The sequence below is a fragment of the Pinus tabuliformis genome, chromosome 2_2 (genome assembly GCF_031772625.1).
Source record: "Pinus tabuliformis cultivar Carrire ecotype Pingquan chromosome 2_2, CPIR1, whole genome shotgun sequence".
Taxonomy (NCBI): Eukaryota; Viridiplantae; Streptophyta; class Pinopsida; order Pinales; family Pinaceae; genus Pinus; species Pinus tabuliformis.
The window spans coordinates 795106333-795125863 of NC_142300.1; the positions used below are offsets into that span (position 1 = coordinate 795106333).

The window sequence follows — 19531 nt, forward strand, 5'->3', positions numbered from 1 at the left end:
GACAGGCTTGTAAAGAATTATATGAGTTAGCAGGTTGTTCAGTGAGCCAATCAAGAGCATCCTCTTCTAAAGATAAAACAAAAATCCTCATCCTCACATCCTCATAATTAGCAGTGTTACACCATTTAAAGATACAAGCGTTAAAGTTTTTCAGATGTGACGTAGCACTAATGGCATTGTTACCTTGAAAGGAAGGCAACTTTTCAATAGCCTCGTCAGGGATATTGTGAGGATAGCCATTTATGTTAGTGAAGTCACAAGGAGAAAAAAGATCATTCATGATGCTAGGCTCTACTTGTTCTTGAAAAAGCAAATGAATATTAGAAATAGGCTCTTGCCCAAGACTAGCAAGAGCTCTACTACGAGAAAGTCTATTCAATCTCTCTCTAAAAACCCTTTCAGGATCAGGAGAGGGGCTAACTAGACCGCTTGAATTTCTCCTAGTAGAGACTTGCAAAATTTGGATTGAGTGGAGTCGCCACTTGAGCAAGAATCTAAATCTAAAGTTCAAAATGCTAAAACCAAAAGGTTAGTCGATTTTTCCCAGGTACAAGAAGACTTGTCCCTGGCAACAGCGCCAAAAATGTTGACCCTGCTGCCTAGACATACCTACAAGTCAGTGAAAAACCCACAAGGTGTGGTTGGTGGCAGGGAACTCAGAGAAGGGGCTGTCACACTAATCCCGACTCTCTCCGCTTGAGCTATCTCCTAGGTTAGCTAGGGCGCGGGGGGGGGGTCCCTAATGAAAAGTTAAGTTTAAAAAAAACGTGAGTTTCTAGAAGAATTGTTAAAGTTAAATAGATTATTTCTTTAAGATTTATAACCAAACCTAATATGAACAATAACCATAAACACATAAGATAAGCATGAAATACATAAACAACCAGTGCCTTCAAAGTATTGCTCTTTAAGAAATGAATTTTTTTTTTCTTTTGCTTAGAATGAAGTGAAATGCTTTCAAATGAAAGCCTAAATAACCTTGGACTTGGGTTTCCAAATGGAGAAGGGTTACTTGGCTTATGCTTCAGCTCTCTTTTTTTAAACTTGAATTGCCTCCAAGAACACTCTTAAATAAATCTCTTGATGTCTTCTGAGATTGTTGGCTTGAACAACTTGTGGGATCTTTGATATCCTTGGAGGTGACTATTCCAACCGAAGAAGTCCTCACACTCCAAGAGAGTTGGCAACCTATCCTTTGAACACAAAAATGCCTGCAAACCAATTGTTAATGCAAAAGAGACTTGGCATATAGAGACCAAGTTGAGCTTGTCATTCAACCGAAAATAACAAGCTACAACAAGAGCTCAAAATATACCAAGCCCAAAGGATATTTGAGATAGCTGCAAATCTCTCCTCCCTAGAAAATAATGCCCTCAGGCAAATGCACAAAAAAAACAAACTAGATAGCAATGTAAAATCAAATGAATAATAACATCAAATGACACATGTATACCTCATCAACCAAAGAACGCACCACAAGAGAAGCTAGTAACTCCAAAGGCTTTTATTTATTTATATGAAAGATGAATACAAAATCCAGCAAAGGCTCCGCAAGCCCAACAATTCGTTCAATGATCCCAAGATGAGAGCCAAAGCTCATTTAAATGGGCAAATGGGAGCCAATCCCAATGTGAGTGCACTGTGCAAGTGACAAGTGGAAGGGTGAAGATCCCAAAGCAAAAACGAATTTGCAAGTGGTTGCAAGAACTGTCCAAGTGTTGGAGATCACTGTTGTAAACTGCTCCCTAACTGGCTGTGTATATCTCCCTTGAGAATCAGCGTTCATCCAACTGATGGTACACATTCTTTATGGCTGCCAAGTGCATATATAACTGAAGTAAATGGGAGACAAGCTCCCACAATTTGTTGTTGTAAACTGCCACCAAACCAAAGTTTTGATTGCTGTGATAAATCCTCATTTAAATGATAGCTGCGTATTGTCTCTTGCTGGCCTGCGTTGACTGCTGTAGGTGCCTTTTAGCTGGCAGCGTGGAGGCTAAGTGGAGTTTAATGCGGTAGACAGTCCTCACAAAAGCTTGAGTTAACCTTACTTAACATTCCATCAAAGTCTATGCTGATTTTCTTTTGCTCCGTGGAGATATCTTTGACTAACGTGGATATTCCCTTGTTGTAGCTGTACGTGGAAGCTTCTTTTATCAAACTAATGCGTAGACTATAGTTATGTGGGGTCCCTCCCACTTCTGTTAACTTTTTCACCTTAGACTTTAATTAACATTTGATTTAAATTAAATCAAAGTCACTTCATACATTTGCCTATATGTACTTCTCATGAGCTCATTGTGGGCCCCTTTGACTTTGACTTGAAAGTTTTGACTTGTGGCTTGCTGTACCTTATGAGGTGGGTCCCACATGCTTGCCACATCACCCTTGACTCTCCACATAGTTTCCATGTCAAAACTTGACTTATTTTGACTTTGGAAAAATTTATAAATTTTTCCAATTATTCATTTTTTTGAATTTTTTCCTCATTTTTGCTACTATCACTAGGAAAATCAGCTTTTGAGGGACTATAAGTTATTTTTTGACCCCCAAAGTGGGTTTTAGGATAATGCTGGGCCTCTGAGGATGAATTTCGAGTATTCATACGCCCCATACATTTCCTAAGGCCACTTATTTACACCATTACATAGAAAATAATTAAAAAATCCTGTTTTGCGGAAATTTTTAATTATTAAAAAATCCTACTTAGACCTAGCCAAATTCCACGAAATTTTTTGTGTGATCTAGTATGGTAATATACATCGACTCTAGACACTAAGATGTGTCAGGGGCTCAATCTTCAAACCGTCACCCCAACTTTGGGGTAAAACGTGAGTGAAAAAACCTAGAAAATTATCCGCCTCTGAAAAAGAAGGGATGATAAAAAAAACACTCCAAGGTGTATTTGTTTGTTGATTGAGTCCCAACATCCTAGGCCTGTTACAGACTCAAAACTCATCATTACTAGTATCACTTATTACAATTCCCCGTAGGGTGTGGAATCTGGGTACAAGAAAGATGATGAGAAGATAGAAGTAGAGTTAAAAAACTCTATTGACTGACGATATCTGATGGTACAAGTGTCCTCTGGATCGTCCTTGGGCATGGAGTCTTCATATAATCATTAGGTGCCACTCCAGTGGTCAACAGGTCCCATACACTATCTAGGGTAATTCTTTAAGGATCACTGGGAATCCAAGCTTTCACAAGAATTTCAAGGCCTAGGAACCTCCATTATAAGATACATACCCTAAACCTAAACCTTGAAGTTCCACTTAAGCCCTTCCTTGAGAGCTTTAAACCTTGCCTCCAAAGCAAACAAGCCACTTATTTGAGCCTCTCTTATGAATAGACTTCTACGATCACCCCTCACCCTATCATTGGTCTATCCATCTAGTGATCCTCATCATAACGGGTCTCCTCCCATCAGTGAAAGTGCATAAAGGGCAGGGAGCCTTAGTCGAAGTGACAGTGGGCTATTGCTCCATTGTTGCCCTTACCCTAGTAGTAGCCCTTCAAGGATCCCCTTTTAGGACCCCTGTTATTTTGAACGGTAATGGGACTATTTTGTAACAAAAGAAAATTATTATTTTCAAGTAAAAAAGAGTCATTTTGTCCCACAAAACCAAGTCAACCTTGCCTTGTCAAGTCGGCCTTGAAGAGGCCCAATTCAACCTCTTGGATGGCTACAAAAGGAAGAGACTTTGTCCTTGTTTGCACACTCACTCACTCAAGTTCGATTTTTGAAAAAGAAAGAAAAAGAAGAAGTGCGAAGGCCAAGAAAGAGAGAGAAGGATCCAAGAAAGAAGAAAAATTGAACTTTTGCTTGTCTTTGTCCACAAGTGCAAAGTTGTTGAGGTTACTCTGCAAATTACAACCAAAATTTTGTTTTTGCAAAGGTGCTGAGGCAACTCTGTTCTACAAAGGTGCTAGGGCAATTCTGCAAAGTTGCAAGTTTGAAATTTCTGCCTTGAAGAGGTTTGACCATCTTTGATTCTTGTTGACTTGGTTTGGTTGGAGGAGATCCGAAGGAGGGTTGACTTGGTCGGTTTTGGAGGTCTTGGTCTTGGGCCTTGGATGTCACACTTCGATCTAATTCTATAAGAAGATAAGTTGTTTGGGTTTTCCCCCTTGTGGGGTTTTTCCCTGGCTTGGAGCCTATATCTGGTGTTCCTTATTTCTTGCGATCTTCATGTACTTTAAGTTTTGGTAATTGCTTGATGAAGAAGACATAATAAAGTAATAAAAGCCAACAAACACTCACAAGTAATTATCAAGTAAGAGAAATCAACCATAATCTACAAGTACAATGATTTCTCAACAGACTTGTTGGAAATTTGACATCAAATTTTAGTCCATGGGAGGAGAGAATAGCACAGATCCTCATGTAGAATAGTCTACGGGAGTTCAAAAAAACTCAAGTTACACCTCCTACAACTGTTACAACATTGGTTGCCCATAATTTGAAGGATGTGAAAGCTAGACAAATCATCGTGGATGTAGTGAAGGTTTGAGTGACCCCTCACATATAAGGAAAGAAGAGTGCCAATGAGTGTTGAAATTTCTAAGTCTGACATGTCAGAAATCCCTACTGTCATTAACAAGTTATTTATAAATATAAATACTGAAAATAAACACAAACGCAGCCTTAACACATATACAAATCAACAGCTGAAATAACTGAGACAAACGCACAAGGGACACTGTTATTTTTGGACAATCGTCCCCAGAAAAACCCAATGCGGGAAAACCAGTGCAACAGATATGAGGGTTTTATTATTATGCAGTTTTTGAATACAACTAAGGTGCCAGAAATGGCTCACCCAATAGAGAATGCCCTAGGCAATAGTACCTCTCCTCAAAGACAGATATTCCAGTTGATCAGTCACCGAATGAAAGATCCCACAGCAACAATGGCTACTCCTTAGCTGGACAAAGAAAGCTGCTCCAAGATTCTCTATTGCTATGTGTCACTCTGCAGGGACTGCGTCACCCTTCCCAGCTCACCAGCACTCAGTCTACCCCACAAAAAATCTCCCAGCGCTGTGTCTTGGGCCTATGTCAGCTCTGCTAGCCTCTGCGCAGTTACTGAAGCCTTTGCACCAGCCCCTTTGGCTCTCTGTGTCGGCCCTCAGACCCTCTACGTCACCCATGTTGGCCTCTTCAGCCTCTGCGTCGCTCCTAGCTGCCTCTGCGTAAGCCTCTCCAAGCTCTGCGCTCTCTCTGGCACTATCTCTGCCTCTCTGCTATGTATTCTCGGCCTTGTGCCGAATTTCCCCTCGCTGCAACAGATCACTAGCTCGATTCTCTCAGCAAAACCCCGCTCCAAAAAATTGAAGTAACTGATCAATATGGTGTATCTACAAATGACCCTCAAGCCTCCTCTTATACTTTTCTTGTTGAGTCTTCAACGACTGAGATTAAGTCCCTAGTCAACGGCTAAGATTAGATTTGGCTTGATCGATGTCATTTAGAACATTCTCACCCAGTTTTATATTAATACCCATTAATATTTAATTTTCGTAAGTTTAAACTTAGGAACCCGATTAAAAATATTAATTATTTTAATATCTCTTCAACTGCGTGGAATTTCCCCAAACGATTTATGGGTCTTGGAGATCTTATGTGCCTTAGCCTCTCCACCAATTTTCATGGCTAGAGACCATCCAATGCTACCACAAATCAACAATCCCTCTTAGTGAGGAATGTGCTCTATTAATGCTTCACCATGGAAACATCACACTGATCCTCCGCAACAGTACCTGTGTTGATGCTGGGCCTACTGCCCTACATCCACTGCACTGTTGCTTCCTGTATTGCCACTGCCACTGCTACATCCGTACTGTAGCTCCCTCTCAACGTGTTGCCCCTAGCACTGCCACTGCTAACTGCTGCACTGCAACTCAATTAACGAGAAGTAAGCAACTGATCTACCCAAACACTGACACCCTGGTCAGTCTGGAAGCCTCATGATGCTGAAGCTGCCTCTGCTGCTATCATGTACTCCCTTTGCTGCCACTGCGCTACTGCATACATCTTTGTGCCTCTCGCACTGTTGTAACCTCCACTGCGTTGCCTTAGATTTATGCACCCAAGCATTGCCTTGCTGCTTCATCCTCCTACTTTCATTAAGGGCTCCCGTAGTTGGATATGATCCAAGAGTTTGGGCACCTCAAGGATCCTGCCCCTAGAATGTAGTCCTCCAGACTCCATGTCTCCCCACCTCTTCTCTAGAGGTGCATGAGCACTCATGGCACAATCGTTATCAGTCTCGATCTCTTTCTCTGCCTTAGCTGGAGCTTCCTTAGAATCGAAAGCCTCTCCCTTATTTTTCTTCCTAGGACACTAGGATGCATAATGTCGCAGCTCCCCACAATGGAAGCACTTCACCTTGGAGATGTCTTTGTTCTTCCTCTTCCCTTGCTGTCCCACAAATGCTAGAGTCGCATCCTCCTCCTCCTCTTTCTTGATTCAAACTCCTTTGCCACTACTCCCCACTTTCGTCATCCACCTGATCTCTTCTTGGCGAAGAGTTGTCCACATCTCCTCCCATCTTGGAAGAGTGGCCCTACCCAAACTACTTTGGACAAATGTCTCCCACTCCTCGGAGACTGCATTTAGGGTAGTCCTAACCATAAATTCTAGATCTGGCGTAGACCCCACGAAAGCGAGCTGGTCACGAATCTCCTGCAACCTAAGAAAGAATGGATCTATCTGCTCTCCCTTCTGCATCTGATACGACCGCAGTTGATTTCCAATAGCATCTTCCACTACATGAAAGTGCCCTGATAGAAGGTCTTCAAAGTATCCCACATCTCCTTTGTTGTGTTCTTTTCAACAGTAAGTGGTATGACATGATCTTTGACCCCATCAAGGATCATGCACTTCACCCTTGCCATTGCATCCTCATACTTCTCATTCTTAATTGGGTCGACCGAGATAGCCATGGTTCTCAAGGCAAAGTCCTTGATGCGATGTCGATCCAGAACTGCCAGGATCCTGGCCTTCCAGATAACAAAGTTGGAAGCCCCATCCAACCTGTCATGATCCTTTAGTCCGGTCATTGCCATTTCAGCTCCTCTTCTGGACTCCCTCTGAGTTTCAACTCCCCTCATTGAAATCTCCTTCTAAGTCCTGATTTCCCTGTTGGAAATCCTTTGGCCAGCTGTCGAACTGCTCCTCTCCAATCCTCCTTGCAACTACAACTCTGATCTGGTTTTCTTGGCTAGAAATCCATCAAGGTGACGACTCCCTCTACCTTGGTTCTGTCTCCTTAGGTACAGTTCTGCACCGATAGAAACAACACCCCACCAGCTTCTCAATCACAATCAGCCCACAGCTCCCCAAGCCCCGACAACTGAAGAAACTAAACCTTTCAGGCTCTGCGCAATCCTGACAACGGCAGAATCTGCTCCTCCTGGCCACAGCGTCGATCCTTCCTGGCTGAGGAAGATGACCAAGCATTGCGTAGGTCTGATCTGCCCCTCTTTTCCTCTACATTGACCGTCCTCCTGGCTCAAAATGATGACGCAGGCCCTTTGCGTCACTTCTTCTCTGCTGCTTCTGCTCTGGAACAATGTTGTCTCTCGGCATAGTTGCTACTACTGCAAATTCTTCATATTACTGCTGGTGCATTCAGTTCTCCTGTGATTTGCAATGCTCCGATACCATGTTGAAATTTCTAAGTTTGACACGTCAGAAATCCCTACTGCATTATCTGGTTTATTTTCTCCTACTTGTTCTTTTCATTAACAAGTTATTTATAAATATAAATACCTAAAATAAACACAAATGCAACCTTAACACATACACATCAACAATTGAAATAACTGAGACAAACACACAAGGGACACTGTTATTTTTGGACAATTGTCCCCGAATAAACCCAATGCGGAAAACTAGTGTAGCAGATAAGAGGGTTTTATTATTATGCAATTTCTGAATACAACTGGGTGCCAGAAATGGCTCACCCAATAGAGAATGCCCTCGACAATAGTACCTCTCTTCGGAGACAGATATTTCGGCTGACCAATCACCAGATGAACGAGCCCACAGCAACAATGGCATCTCCTTAGCTGGACAGCGAAAGCTACTCCAAGCTTCTCTACTGCTCTGCATCACTCTGCAGGGACTGCGTCATCCTTCCCAGCTCACCAGCACTCAATCTGCCCCACGAGAAATCTCCTGGAATTGCCTCTTGGGCCTGTGTCAGCTCTGCTAGCCTCTACGTTAGCCCCCTGACCCTCTGCGTCACCCACGCTGGCCTCTTCAGCCTCTGTGTAGCTCCCAACTACCTCTGCATCAGCCTCTCCAGGATCTATGTTGTTTCTCCGGCACTATCGTTGCCTCTCTGCTATGTACTCTCGACCTCATGCTGAACTGCCCCTCGGTGCAACAGATCACTAGCTCGATTCTCTCAACAAAACCCCACTCCAAAAAATCGAACTGACTGATCAATATGGTGTATCTTCAACTGACCCTCAAGCCTCCTCTTATACTTTTCCTGTTGAGTCTTCAACCGCTGAGATTAAGTTCCTAATCAATGGCTAAAATTAGATTTGGCTTGATCCATGTCATTTAGAACATTCTCACCCAGTTTTATATTAGTACCCATTAATATTTTAATTTTCCTAAGTTTAAACTTGGGAACCCCGTTAAAAATATTAATTATTTTAATATCTCTCCAACCGTGTGGAATTTTGCCAAACGATTTTTGGGTCTTGGATATCTAGTGTGTCTTAGCCTCTCCACCAATTTTCATGGCCAAAGCACATCCGATGCTACCATAAATCAACAATGAGAAAGTGGAATGCTCTAATGAGTTTATACTAGAGTGATAACAAGAACCTAAAAATGGTGTTGCAGGAAAATTTAAGGAACACCAAGAAGGCTAGATCAGATATTGTCGCATCATATCTCACTAGGATTCAACAAGTTCGAGATGAGCTTAGGGTTGCTGAAGTAGCAGTGTCAAATGAGGAGCTTGCAGGGATAGCCTTGAGGCTAAAGTTGTTGCCAATATAAATTAGTCTATTGCTACAATTTCTGATTTTACATACTAGCTTACTTCAGCATAGTGTTACTTGTTGATTGTGTGTGGTTCGGGATGTTCTTTGAGCATTTATTGCTGACTAGAGACTCTAGGAGAACCATAGGACCCTTTGAACCCAAAAGGGTCTTCATAATGTAATATGAATGTATCATTGATGTACTTATTATATTCATTATTAATATTTCATTTCTAGTCAAAGCATGTTCTTCATGCTTATAGGGTCAACTGAGTAAGAAAAGAATTTATTATGAGTCAAAGAAATGTAATTGAGTCAAAGTCCCATTTGGACTTCTTGTAAGAGAAGGACAAATTATTTTATTTGAGTCAAAATTTCAAATTGTCATCCACAAGACCAAGTCGGCTCTCCCTGTACAAGAAAGAGGCAGCTGTTCGACCTCCTAGACAACTATAAATACAAAACTCTTCGACCTCATTCATTCACTCATCACATCAATTTCTGTGCAAAAGAAAAGAAGTAACAAAGCGAAGTCAAAGGAGAGAGAAATTTGTTTCTGTTCACACGTGCGAAGGTCCTAGGGTAGCTCTGTGAAATTACAAGTCTGAAACTTTAGCTCCAAACTGCAGGTCCGAAATTCTGTGATTTAACCAGATTTGACAAGGTTTGACCAGCATTGACTTTCGTTGTCTTTGACTTGGTTGGAGGAGATTTGAAGGAGGACTGACTTGGGTCTTTGTGGTAGTCTTGGTCCTAGGTCTTGGATATCTCACTTTGAACTGATTGTATAAGAGAAGATTTTTGGGTTTTGCCCCTTGTAGGGTTTTGGGTTTTGCCTAATTTCTGGTGTTCTTTGTCTCTTTGCGATCTTTATGTTTTGGTGATTTCTTGATGAAGAGAACATAATATTAATAAGTAGTCAACAAACATTCACAAATAATTATCAAGTTAAGAGAAATCATCATTATCTATAAGCATCTTGGTTTCTCAACAGAAATTACCATCAAATCCACCTTAAAACCCTAATTTCCAAGTTTTTTCCTTGGTAGTAGATCATTGTAGAACCCTTAGGGAGCTCTTAGCTTATCTAGACCAAGTTATCTAATCCCTAAGATCTACTAGAAAAGCCTACCTTCTGTTAGATATCCATTCTACACTAAAATGAAGGGAGTAGTTGCTAGGGTGATGGTGGTGACACTCACATTGTTGCTCGTTGTCTAGGTCACCTGGTGAGGCTTTGCACCAAGGTGCTAGATTTTGATGTAACATGAATAATGCACACTTTCATATTGAGGAGGAGAGATATTTCAAAGTAAAAGGTCCTAAATTAGTCAACAAGTAAAGGATTCCTGAGAATTCCATTTGTTCTGATGTTCCCCTGTTTTAAGAAAGGTGTCCTAAAGATGATTTGGGAGTTCATTTTTCCATATAAAGTTTTGGGGAAATCTAGGAATACTGGGGAGTTATTTGTAATTCTTTGGTAGTACATAAGTCCTTGGAGATTGTGAATCGGGAGACCAAAGGAAGTTTATCCTACCTATAATCTAAGCCTGTCAAGATTTGTTTGGGTTTACTGTTGTACTCCATAATCCTAGTTAGTATACAGGAAGTCAGGATCACCTTTATCAGAGTGGATATACAGCTTCTCTTTGTCTTTTATGGTTGACTCAAGGGGAATCAATGATTAAGGTTTGTACGATTAAGTTGTACAGGTTATTATAACTACTAAATTCTCTCTTGATTGTACACACATAAATGATAATGGTATACTGTATTTTATTTAATGAATTTTCCCTTTAAATTATGTAAACAATCATGTATCCTGGTATTTTATAAAGTGCAACTCCAACTATTCAATTAGCTTAGCTATCCTGAATTTTATTCTTACCTTCCTGGTAACTTTATTATTCTGAAATATTCTCTCTTTCAAACAGCATTTATTATAGGTGGCATAATGAATTGCACAAAATGACTCACATTTTGCACCTGTCTAATACCATAAGCGATAACATCTTCCCTCTTCAACCACTGTATTTGCCTTAATAGCCAGTCATCAATAGCATCCTCCATGAGCAACTGCAGGATTTGCTTTGCAATCCAGAATACTTGCCTTCTGCAGATCAGTGAGAGAAAGATAAACTTAGAAATTTACAAGGAAGCATTTTCACTAAATGCAGACAATGTAAACTCTGAGAACATGAAGGGCATACTATAGCAGTCTACAAGAACACAGGGAAACAGAACTCCACAAGGCCAAGAAACTTTTAAGTTCTAACCGAAGCACCATCAAAACATGACTTCTTTTTATTGCAATTTCAGATAAATAGATAGAAAGATAAATATACAAGAGGTTACAATGTAGATAGTTTACAAGAATAATGACCCACACAATAAAAACCATGTCAGGACTCATAATACAACAGCAGTGCAGGGAGATGCGGGCGGTGGAAGACTTGGCAGCAGAGAGATGTGGGCGAACGAGACAGCAGGCGAACAGGGCACTTTCAGCCGAGTAATTGAACTGCTATGATACCAAATGGAGCACAAGTAATTAACTTCTGTAAATCACAGATATAAGTGTTGAAATTTCTATGTTTGACACATCAGAAATCCCTACTGCATTATCTGTTTATTTTCTCCTACTTGTTATTTTCATTAACAAGTTATTTATAAATATACATATTGAAAATAAACACAAATGCAGCCTTAACACATATACAAATCAGCAACTGAAATAACTGAGACAAACACACGAGGGGCACCGTTATTTTTGGACAAACGTCTCCGGAAAAACTCAATGCGGGAAAACCGGTGTAGCAAATATGAGGGTTTTATTCTTATGCATTTTCTGAATACAACTAGGGTGCTAGAAATGGCTCACCCAAAAGAGAATGCCCTCGGCAATAATACCTCTCCTCGGAGATAGATATTCCAGTTGATCAATCACTAGATGAACAATCCCAAAGCAACTTCGACAGCTCCTTAGCTAGACAGCGAAAGTTGCACCAAGCTTCTCCATTGCTCTTCGTCACTCTGATAGGGATTGCGTCACCCTCTCAGCTCACCAACACTCAGTTTGCCCCAGGAAAATCACCCAGCGCTGCCTCTTGGCCCTGCATCAGCTCTGCTAGCCTCTACACAGCTACTGATGCCTCTGCATCAGCCCTCACTCACGCTGGCCTCCTCAGCCTCTGCGTAAGTCCCAACTGCCTCTGCATCAACCTCTCTAGGCTCTGTGTTCTCTCTCTGGTACTATCTCTGCCTCTCTGCTATGTATTCTCAGCCTCGTGCCGTACTGCCCCTCACTGCAACAAATCACTAGCTCGATTCTCTCAGCAAAACCCTGCTCCAGAAAATCGAATTGACTGATCAATATGGTGTGCCTCCAACTAACGCTCAAGCCTCCTCTTATACTTTTCCTGTTGAGTCTTCAACGACCGAGATTAAGTCCCTAATCAACAGCTAAGATTAGATTTGGCTTGATCCATGCCATTTAGAACATTCTCACCCAATTTTATATTAATACCCATTAATATTTTAATTTTCCTAAGTTTGGACTTAGGAACCCCATTAAAAATATTAATTATTTTAATATCCCTCCAACCGAGTGGAATTTCCCCAAACGATTTATGGGTCTTGGAGATCTTATGTGCCTTAGCCTTTCCACCAATTCTCATGGCTAAAACACATCCGATTCTACCACAAATCAACACTCCCTCTTAGTGAGGAATGTGCTCTAGCAATGTTTTATCGTGGAAACATCACACTGATCCTCCGCACTGGTACCTGTGCTGATGATTGGCCTGCTGCCTCACATCATCTACACCTTGTCCTACTGTAATTTGATCCCGCAACTTCGATCTGTTGAGAAATCTAGGGCACACAGTTATGGTATTTATTTAATTTGATTTCTCTTCAATCCATGACATTTTCTTGTGACATTATTATTATTATTATTTAGTTTTGTTCATCATCAATACAAATGCTAATGACAAGATCACAATGCAAACAAATGAACACCAGATGTAGACTGCTAGCCAGGTCGAAAACCTCTCCTAGAGAGGAAAACCCACAAAATCTCCTCTTATAGAATTTCAATGACAACTCCCAAGACCTTTACCTTGACCTAAGACCAAACCTTGCACGAGATGAGCCAGCCAAACCCCAAACTTGTCTCTACAAAATTTGAACTGAGGAAACCCTAGATCCTCCAAGGAACTCGCACGTGTGGACAGGCAAAGACAAAAATTCACTCCTACTTCCTTGCTATCTTCCTCAGAACTTTGCTTCCTCTTTCGGTTGGATCAAACCTCTTCTATTTTCATTACTTGGATGAGAGATCTATCTTCATGGATTTGTACTTCAAATAAGAGGAGGATCCTCTTTATATAGGTTTCCTTGGGTGCGGATTAGGCCTCTTTAGGCCAACTTGAGGAAGGTTGGTCAACCCATCTCTTGGAGGCTTCTAGACACAACAAATTACAATAAATATTTTACTTTCTTGTTACATGGGCCTTGAAGGGCTAGTAGATCATGACCTTGACTGTTGACTTGACAACAAGACCCCTAAAGCACTCAATGGGTGCTTTGACTTAGGACTGCATCACGATGGACAAGAAATCCATTTCAATAAAATATTTTTTCTTTTTACAAATATTTTCTTTTTCTTTTCTTTTGATAAGTACATCAATAATAACATTAATTCATGACTCAAGTACAATTATGAAGACTGACACTAGTTACATTTCAACACTCTCTTAATTAGGGAGGTATTCATAATTGACCACAATTACAAGGACAGTATTTTCATTGAATCATTCTCATAAGAAGAGTCGGATTGGTAAGACATCTTAAGCATCAACATTAAGATCAATATACAACCAACATTGTGAACATAGCAAGGCATTGACTAACGAGCTCTATCACTTCATAGATCAGAGCATAATGTTGGGAGGTTTCACATAAGACACCACACTACCTCTTAAGGCACACACCCCATTCAGATGTTCAAAAGGTATGTCCTTGTAAGACCATTCCTGTCTTGGATTTACACATCCTCAAGGAATTTCCTCTTCAACTACTCTTACCTATTGGATTCCCTACCTCATCTTCAAAGAGTATCGATCACCAGACTATTTCCTATCTCGGATTCCAAATCCTCAAGGAGTATCTGCATTAGATTCTTACCCAATCCTCCAGACGCCATTCTATCCACATGGCCTTCACTAAGACTTATGACTATTAGTCATGGTCTAGTGCACGACACATGAAGTAGAGAACCATATCTATCACTCCCTCTGAACTAGGGAGAAGTGTCAATCATCAGCTACTATGATAGTAGCTCCCAGGGCTCTATTGTCATCATTACACGTGGGAGCTTTCTTTGAACCTCACTGAGCCCTTTATATACAGTGTCATCATGTTATAAATAGACTTCACCTTCTTCATCATGGAGCCTTTCTTTTTTATGACTTCTTTGTAGGACATAGGCCATCTTCTACATCACTTCCTTTCAACGAACCATAGTGTTGAACTAGCATCCATGTCATCCATTTTCTTCCTTGGAAAGTGATCTTTTAGTCCACATCTGACTATCCTTCATACAACTACCTCTTTCAAATCATGTTTCTTTCAGGATCTTATATCCAATCACATGAGTACTAGTTGTAGATGATTTTCTACAACCCTTTTTCGGTAGCCCTGATTCAACTCAACCAAATGAGTTCAAAAATCAAAATGAATATCAAATTAAAGTTACCTCTTTATGATGGCCCTTTTTCACGAACTAATCATCATTGAGCTCGAACATGGCTCCTTCTTGAACATGATCCGTAACCGGCTATCATATTTGTCCTTGTGGAGTAAATCAGCCCCTCAGACTAAGTACCAAGGCAACAACCCAATGGAGAACCCAATATATCATGTTTTTATCAAGGTCTTCCTTCAATCTTCATCAGAGCCTTTAGCAGAACATATCTAATCCAGTCATCTAGCCCTGCTCCTCATTTCTAGGATGAGGTCTATCATGCTGCAACTAAACCAACAAGCTTCTTAAGAGGCTTGCTCCAAAAACAGTGATATCATCATCATCATTCTTCCCAAAATGAAGAACTCATTTTATGACATCACGAAGGAGGGTCTATAAATGATCCTTATTATTGATTTGCAGCAAAATCTTTATATCGGCTAGCTAATTGCTATATCAGGTTCATGAATTCTTTCGTATGCTATTATTAACTTTTCCAGGCATCCATAGTCGCACAATTATATCATGAATCTATCAAAGTGCCTAAGGATCCAAGGGTCCTTACATTCCCTCCTTCCATCATGGTTCCCAAAACAGAGGATCTGCGCATTACTCTTCCTGTACTTCCTATAGTTGCAGCGTTCATTGACAAGTACACCAAAGCAAAGTATACAATAACAAAAGCATGATGTAAATCTATCAATCTAAGGTTACCATGAGACTTAGAGGTTGCATTCCTAGGGTTTTGAAGTGCCAACCCTAGACCAAGGGTTTCATGTATAACTTATCAACCTTATCCATGCCTACTCGACATGAGCCCTGTTACCGCTCAGACGAGCAAGGGACCTAAAGGGGATCACTATGTTGAAGTTTCTAAGTTTACTTAGTTTAGAAACCCTTCATGCACTTTTTCTGATTTATTCCTACCTACTTGTTATTTTTCTTTAACAAGTTATTTACAAAGTAAATACTGAAAATAAACACCAATGCATGCTCAACATATTACAGATCAACAACTAAAAGAAACAAGAACAAACATACCACATGACACCATTATGTTTGGACCATTGTCCCTGGAAAAAGCCAATGCGGGAAAACCGGTGCAGCTATCTGAGGGTTTTCTTATTAAGCAATATCAGAGTACAATTTGGGTGCCGAAACTGGCCTACCCAACAGAGAATTTCCTTAGCAGCTATACCTCACAGTTTGAGAGAAATCTCCTGGCTAAAACCCCAGAAAATCCTTCCGGTAGCTCCTCAGCACAAAACTGCTTTGCAACCCCAGCGTCTGCCCAATCTAGACTGCGTCAGCTCCTCTCTATCTCACACTGGCCCTACGTCAGCCTTTCTTGGCCTACGTCAACTTCCTGGGCCTCTGCGTCAAACACATTGGCCTCTCTGGTGCTTTGAGTAGCACTTGGCTGCCTCTGCGTGGCCCTACGTGAGCCCTTGTTGGCTCTACGCCACTCTCCTTGGTTGTTGCGCTGCTCTCCCGGCATAATCTCTGCCTTCTCTGTTTCTCTGTACTAAATGTTGTTATGAATATAATTCATAACAAGTTAATAAATAAAATAAATATAAATATTAAATAATTAACTATTAATTAGGTTAAATAGTCATTAAGTTAGGTGAAAAGGCATGTCTAAAAGACATGCCCATTCACGAAAGATCACTTGTTGAGGTATAAAAGCAGGATCTCATTGTAACATTCAAATCATCTTATAGCATCTTATACATTTTATATATATTAATAAAATATTATTTAAATACTTCGTGTATTTTTACTTTCAAGTCTACAAGCTATCAGACTTTCTTGCTTTAGCCATAGTTTTTATGCTTCAATGGTATAGGAGCCATGGCACACGATATAATCATGCAAGCCTTTGAACGTAGTTTGCCGCACAATGTGCCATTACGTTCACATCCTGATTACGTTGAATAGTTTAGTATTCAAGAAGCATTTCAGCGTTTAGAAAAATCATTTGCAGAAATTAAAGCATGTCAAAAGGAAATCTATAAGAGGGAAGTTGATAGCAACAGTGAAGAAATGAAACAAGATCAAGATGAGGACTATCTTGAGAAACAAGGAGATGTACAACATCATAACAATGAAGAAGCAGTCGTCAATGAAAATCTACCATCGGTGACTCTTGAGAAAAGGCAGGTTTGTGAAGATATAGAATCTATAAAAAAAGATGTAAAACAATATAAAATGAATGAACAAAATGAGACTCGAGAGACTAATCAAATGAACAACCTAAAAATTTACAAAGAATGTAAGGAAAGATTTAATAATGATGAGACACCTATGAACAGATTTTTTGAAATCAACCATGTAAGTTATAGGAATTTCAACTTAAGTTGTGGTCTAGTATATGCTGTCGAGCAAGGGCACATGCTATCAACTGTTCCTTCTTTTGCGATCATTAAAAGATTTGCAGGGAAGGAAATTACACAAGTTCAAGATTTTATAACTATTTTGTCAAAGTTATGTCCAGGGGCAACGACTTTTTTAGAATTTGCAACATTTAACGATCCTCATCGAAGTCAATCTGTTGTGACAATTGATAGGCATGACTGGTATACAGAGCCTCAACTCTACACTCGAGATGATGCTGCTGGATTGTGGAAAAAAACCCCTGCAATGTGCCCTCTGATTTCTTCTACAGAAAGACAATCGCTGGTATCAGCATCAGATGAAAAAGATCCATTGAATTTAGTTGATAGCAATGTAAGTAGTAATATTAATTACCAAACATTTGTTTCGAATGCTGAGAAAGTCATCGAGCCAACACTGGTCATGGTTGAGACTAATATACCAAAATCTGCCTGTATTGACGGTGTGATTGGGACTCATTTTTTAGGAACAGGGGTGGTGATCCACCATTCCAAAACCCTAGGAATAGTTGTTGTTGATAAGTATACAGTGCCTGTTTCTTTATCAGATGTTACCTTAGCATTTGCTGCGCACCCAGTAGAGCTACCTGGAGAGGTTGTTTTCGTGCACCCTGTACACAATTATGCATTAGTTGCATATGATCCTGCTGCACTAGGTCCATCCGGATTCGCAGCTGTACGTGCAGTTGTTCTTCGTTCTGAATCTGATCTGCATAGGGGTGATGTTGTATATCTTGTTGGGCTGAATAAGAGCTTACAGGCTAAATCACACAAGTCCATTGTCACAAATCCAGTGGCTGATATTAATGTTGTTCAGTCTACTACTCCTGGTTATAGAGCCATGAGCGTGGAGAGTTGGTCCAACGCATGGAAGCGACTCACAATTCTCTTGGCCCACACCACGTCGTCATTGTGCCACCAAACACCAAGCTGCTTTTTCCATCACATAGCCCTCACGCACAGACCCCTATACAACGACTACGCCACTGTCGTGGGAAGAATCGATACGAAAAACAAAAAAACAAACAGTGGGTGTTGCAACCACTTGATGGGCTCCCCCAATCACCATCCACTGTCCTCGACAATGTTGCACGAAGCGGGAGCGAAGCGGAAGCGTTTTTTGGAAGCGGGGACGCCGAAGCGTCATTTTCCAAAAATCTAGGATGCGAAGCGTCCGCGGAAGCGTCTGCTATATATATATATATATATATTTATATTTTTTTGCATTTATACTCAAAACAAACATCCCAAATACCAAATTAATTGTAGAAGACATGAAAACATGCATATTTTTACATAAATCAAGATAGATATAACATCCATTATACATTAATGATCTAGAATCTAGATTCTTCTCCTCTTGTCTAGCCTTTGCCTCTACCTCGATTGTCTAGGGATATTAGTCAACATTCTCAATTTTGATCAAACTACCTAATTCAAGACTTAAAATATGGTAGAAAAAGCTTAACATGTTTGATCGATGATTTTGACTTGATTGAAAGGTAATTTTTTGCTAAGGGCGTGCCGCATGACAAAGGAGTTCAACAATTAACACCACCAACACCAGGGTACATATAGGGCTTGGTGCTCTTGATTAAATGTTAATCGCATACCTTCATACTTGATATAATCTAATGAAATGCCACAATCCCATTGATCCTGAATACCTGAAAACTGTTAAGTCTGCTGAATTTTGAATAGGATATGAAATTCTATTTTCTCCATATGAAGTCCAATGAGGCTGGAACCACTCTCAAACATTCTGAGTCATTTCATGGTAATGTTAAAAATTTAAGTAAAAGGATGAAAATGAAAAATAAAGGAGAATGTCACTTTTACTTTAAGAATTTAACATTACCATGAGGGAGCATCTGCTATATTTATATTTTTTTTTGCTTTCATTTGTCACCCTAACCCAAGGTGGACCCACCCCCAACAAGCAAACTCACCTAAAATTTAAAAAAAAATTGAAAAAAAAACGATTTTCTAAATGCTTTTCCGGAAGCTTTTCTGGAAGCGTACAGAAGCGTCTGGGAAGCATCTGGGAAGCGTCTGGGAAGCGCCTGGGAAGCGCCTGGGAAGCGTCTGGGAAGCGCCGTACGAAGCACGCTTCGGCGCTTCGGAAGCGCCAGCGCTTCCAAATTTCCAGGAAGCGGCTAAAAAATCCGGAAGCGCGCTTCCGGCCAAGCTTCCTAGGCGCTTCCGTACGGGACGCGCTTCGGGGCTTGGAACCGGGGGGGGCGCTTCGTGCAACACTGGTCCTCGACACGACACCGGACAAGCCCACCATTGCACTCGACGTCAGTAGCAATGGCCACCACTGTGTCCAATTTCTACAATAGTCAGATGTCGCCAATCGATCAATGCACCCTCAGCGGTCA

General features: G+C 40.6%; 1 protein-coding gene across 1 annotated transcript in view; it reads right to left on the minus strand.

Annotated features, from left to right (window-relative positions):
* The window catches only part of LOC149195094 (uncharacterized), a 460489-nt gene that overhangs the window by 178846 nt on the left and 262112 nt on the right, over positions 1–19531 (minus strand). The window contains 1 exon segment of the mRNA XM_089405246.1: positions 10986–11121. Within this exon segment, the coding sequence (XP_089261372.1) occupies positions 10986–11121 (136 nt within the window).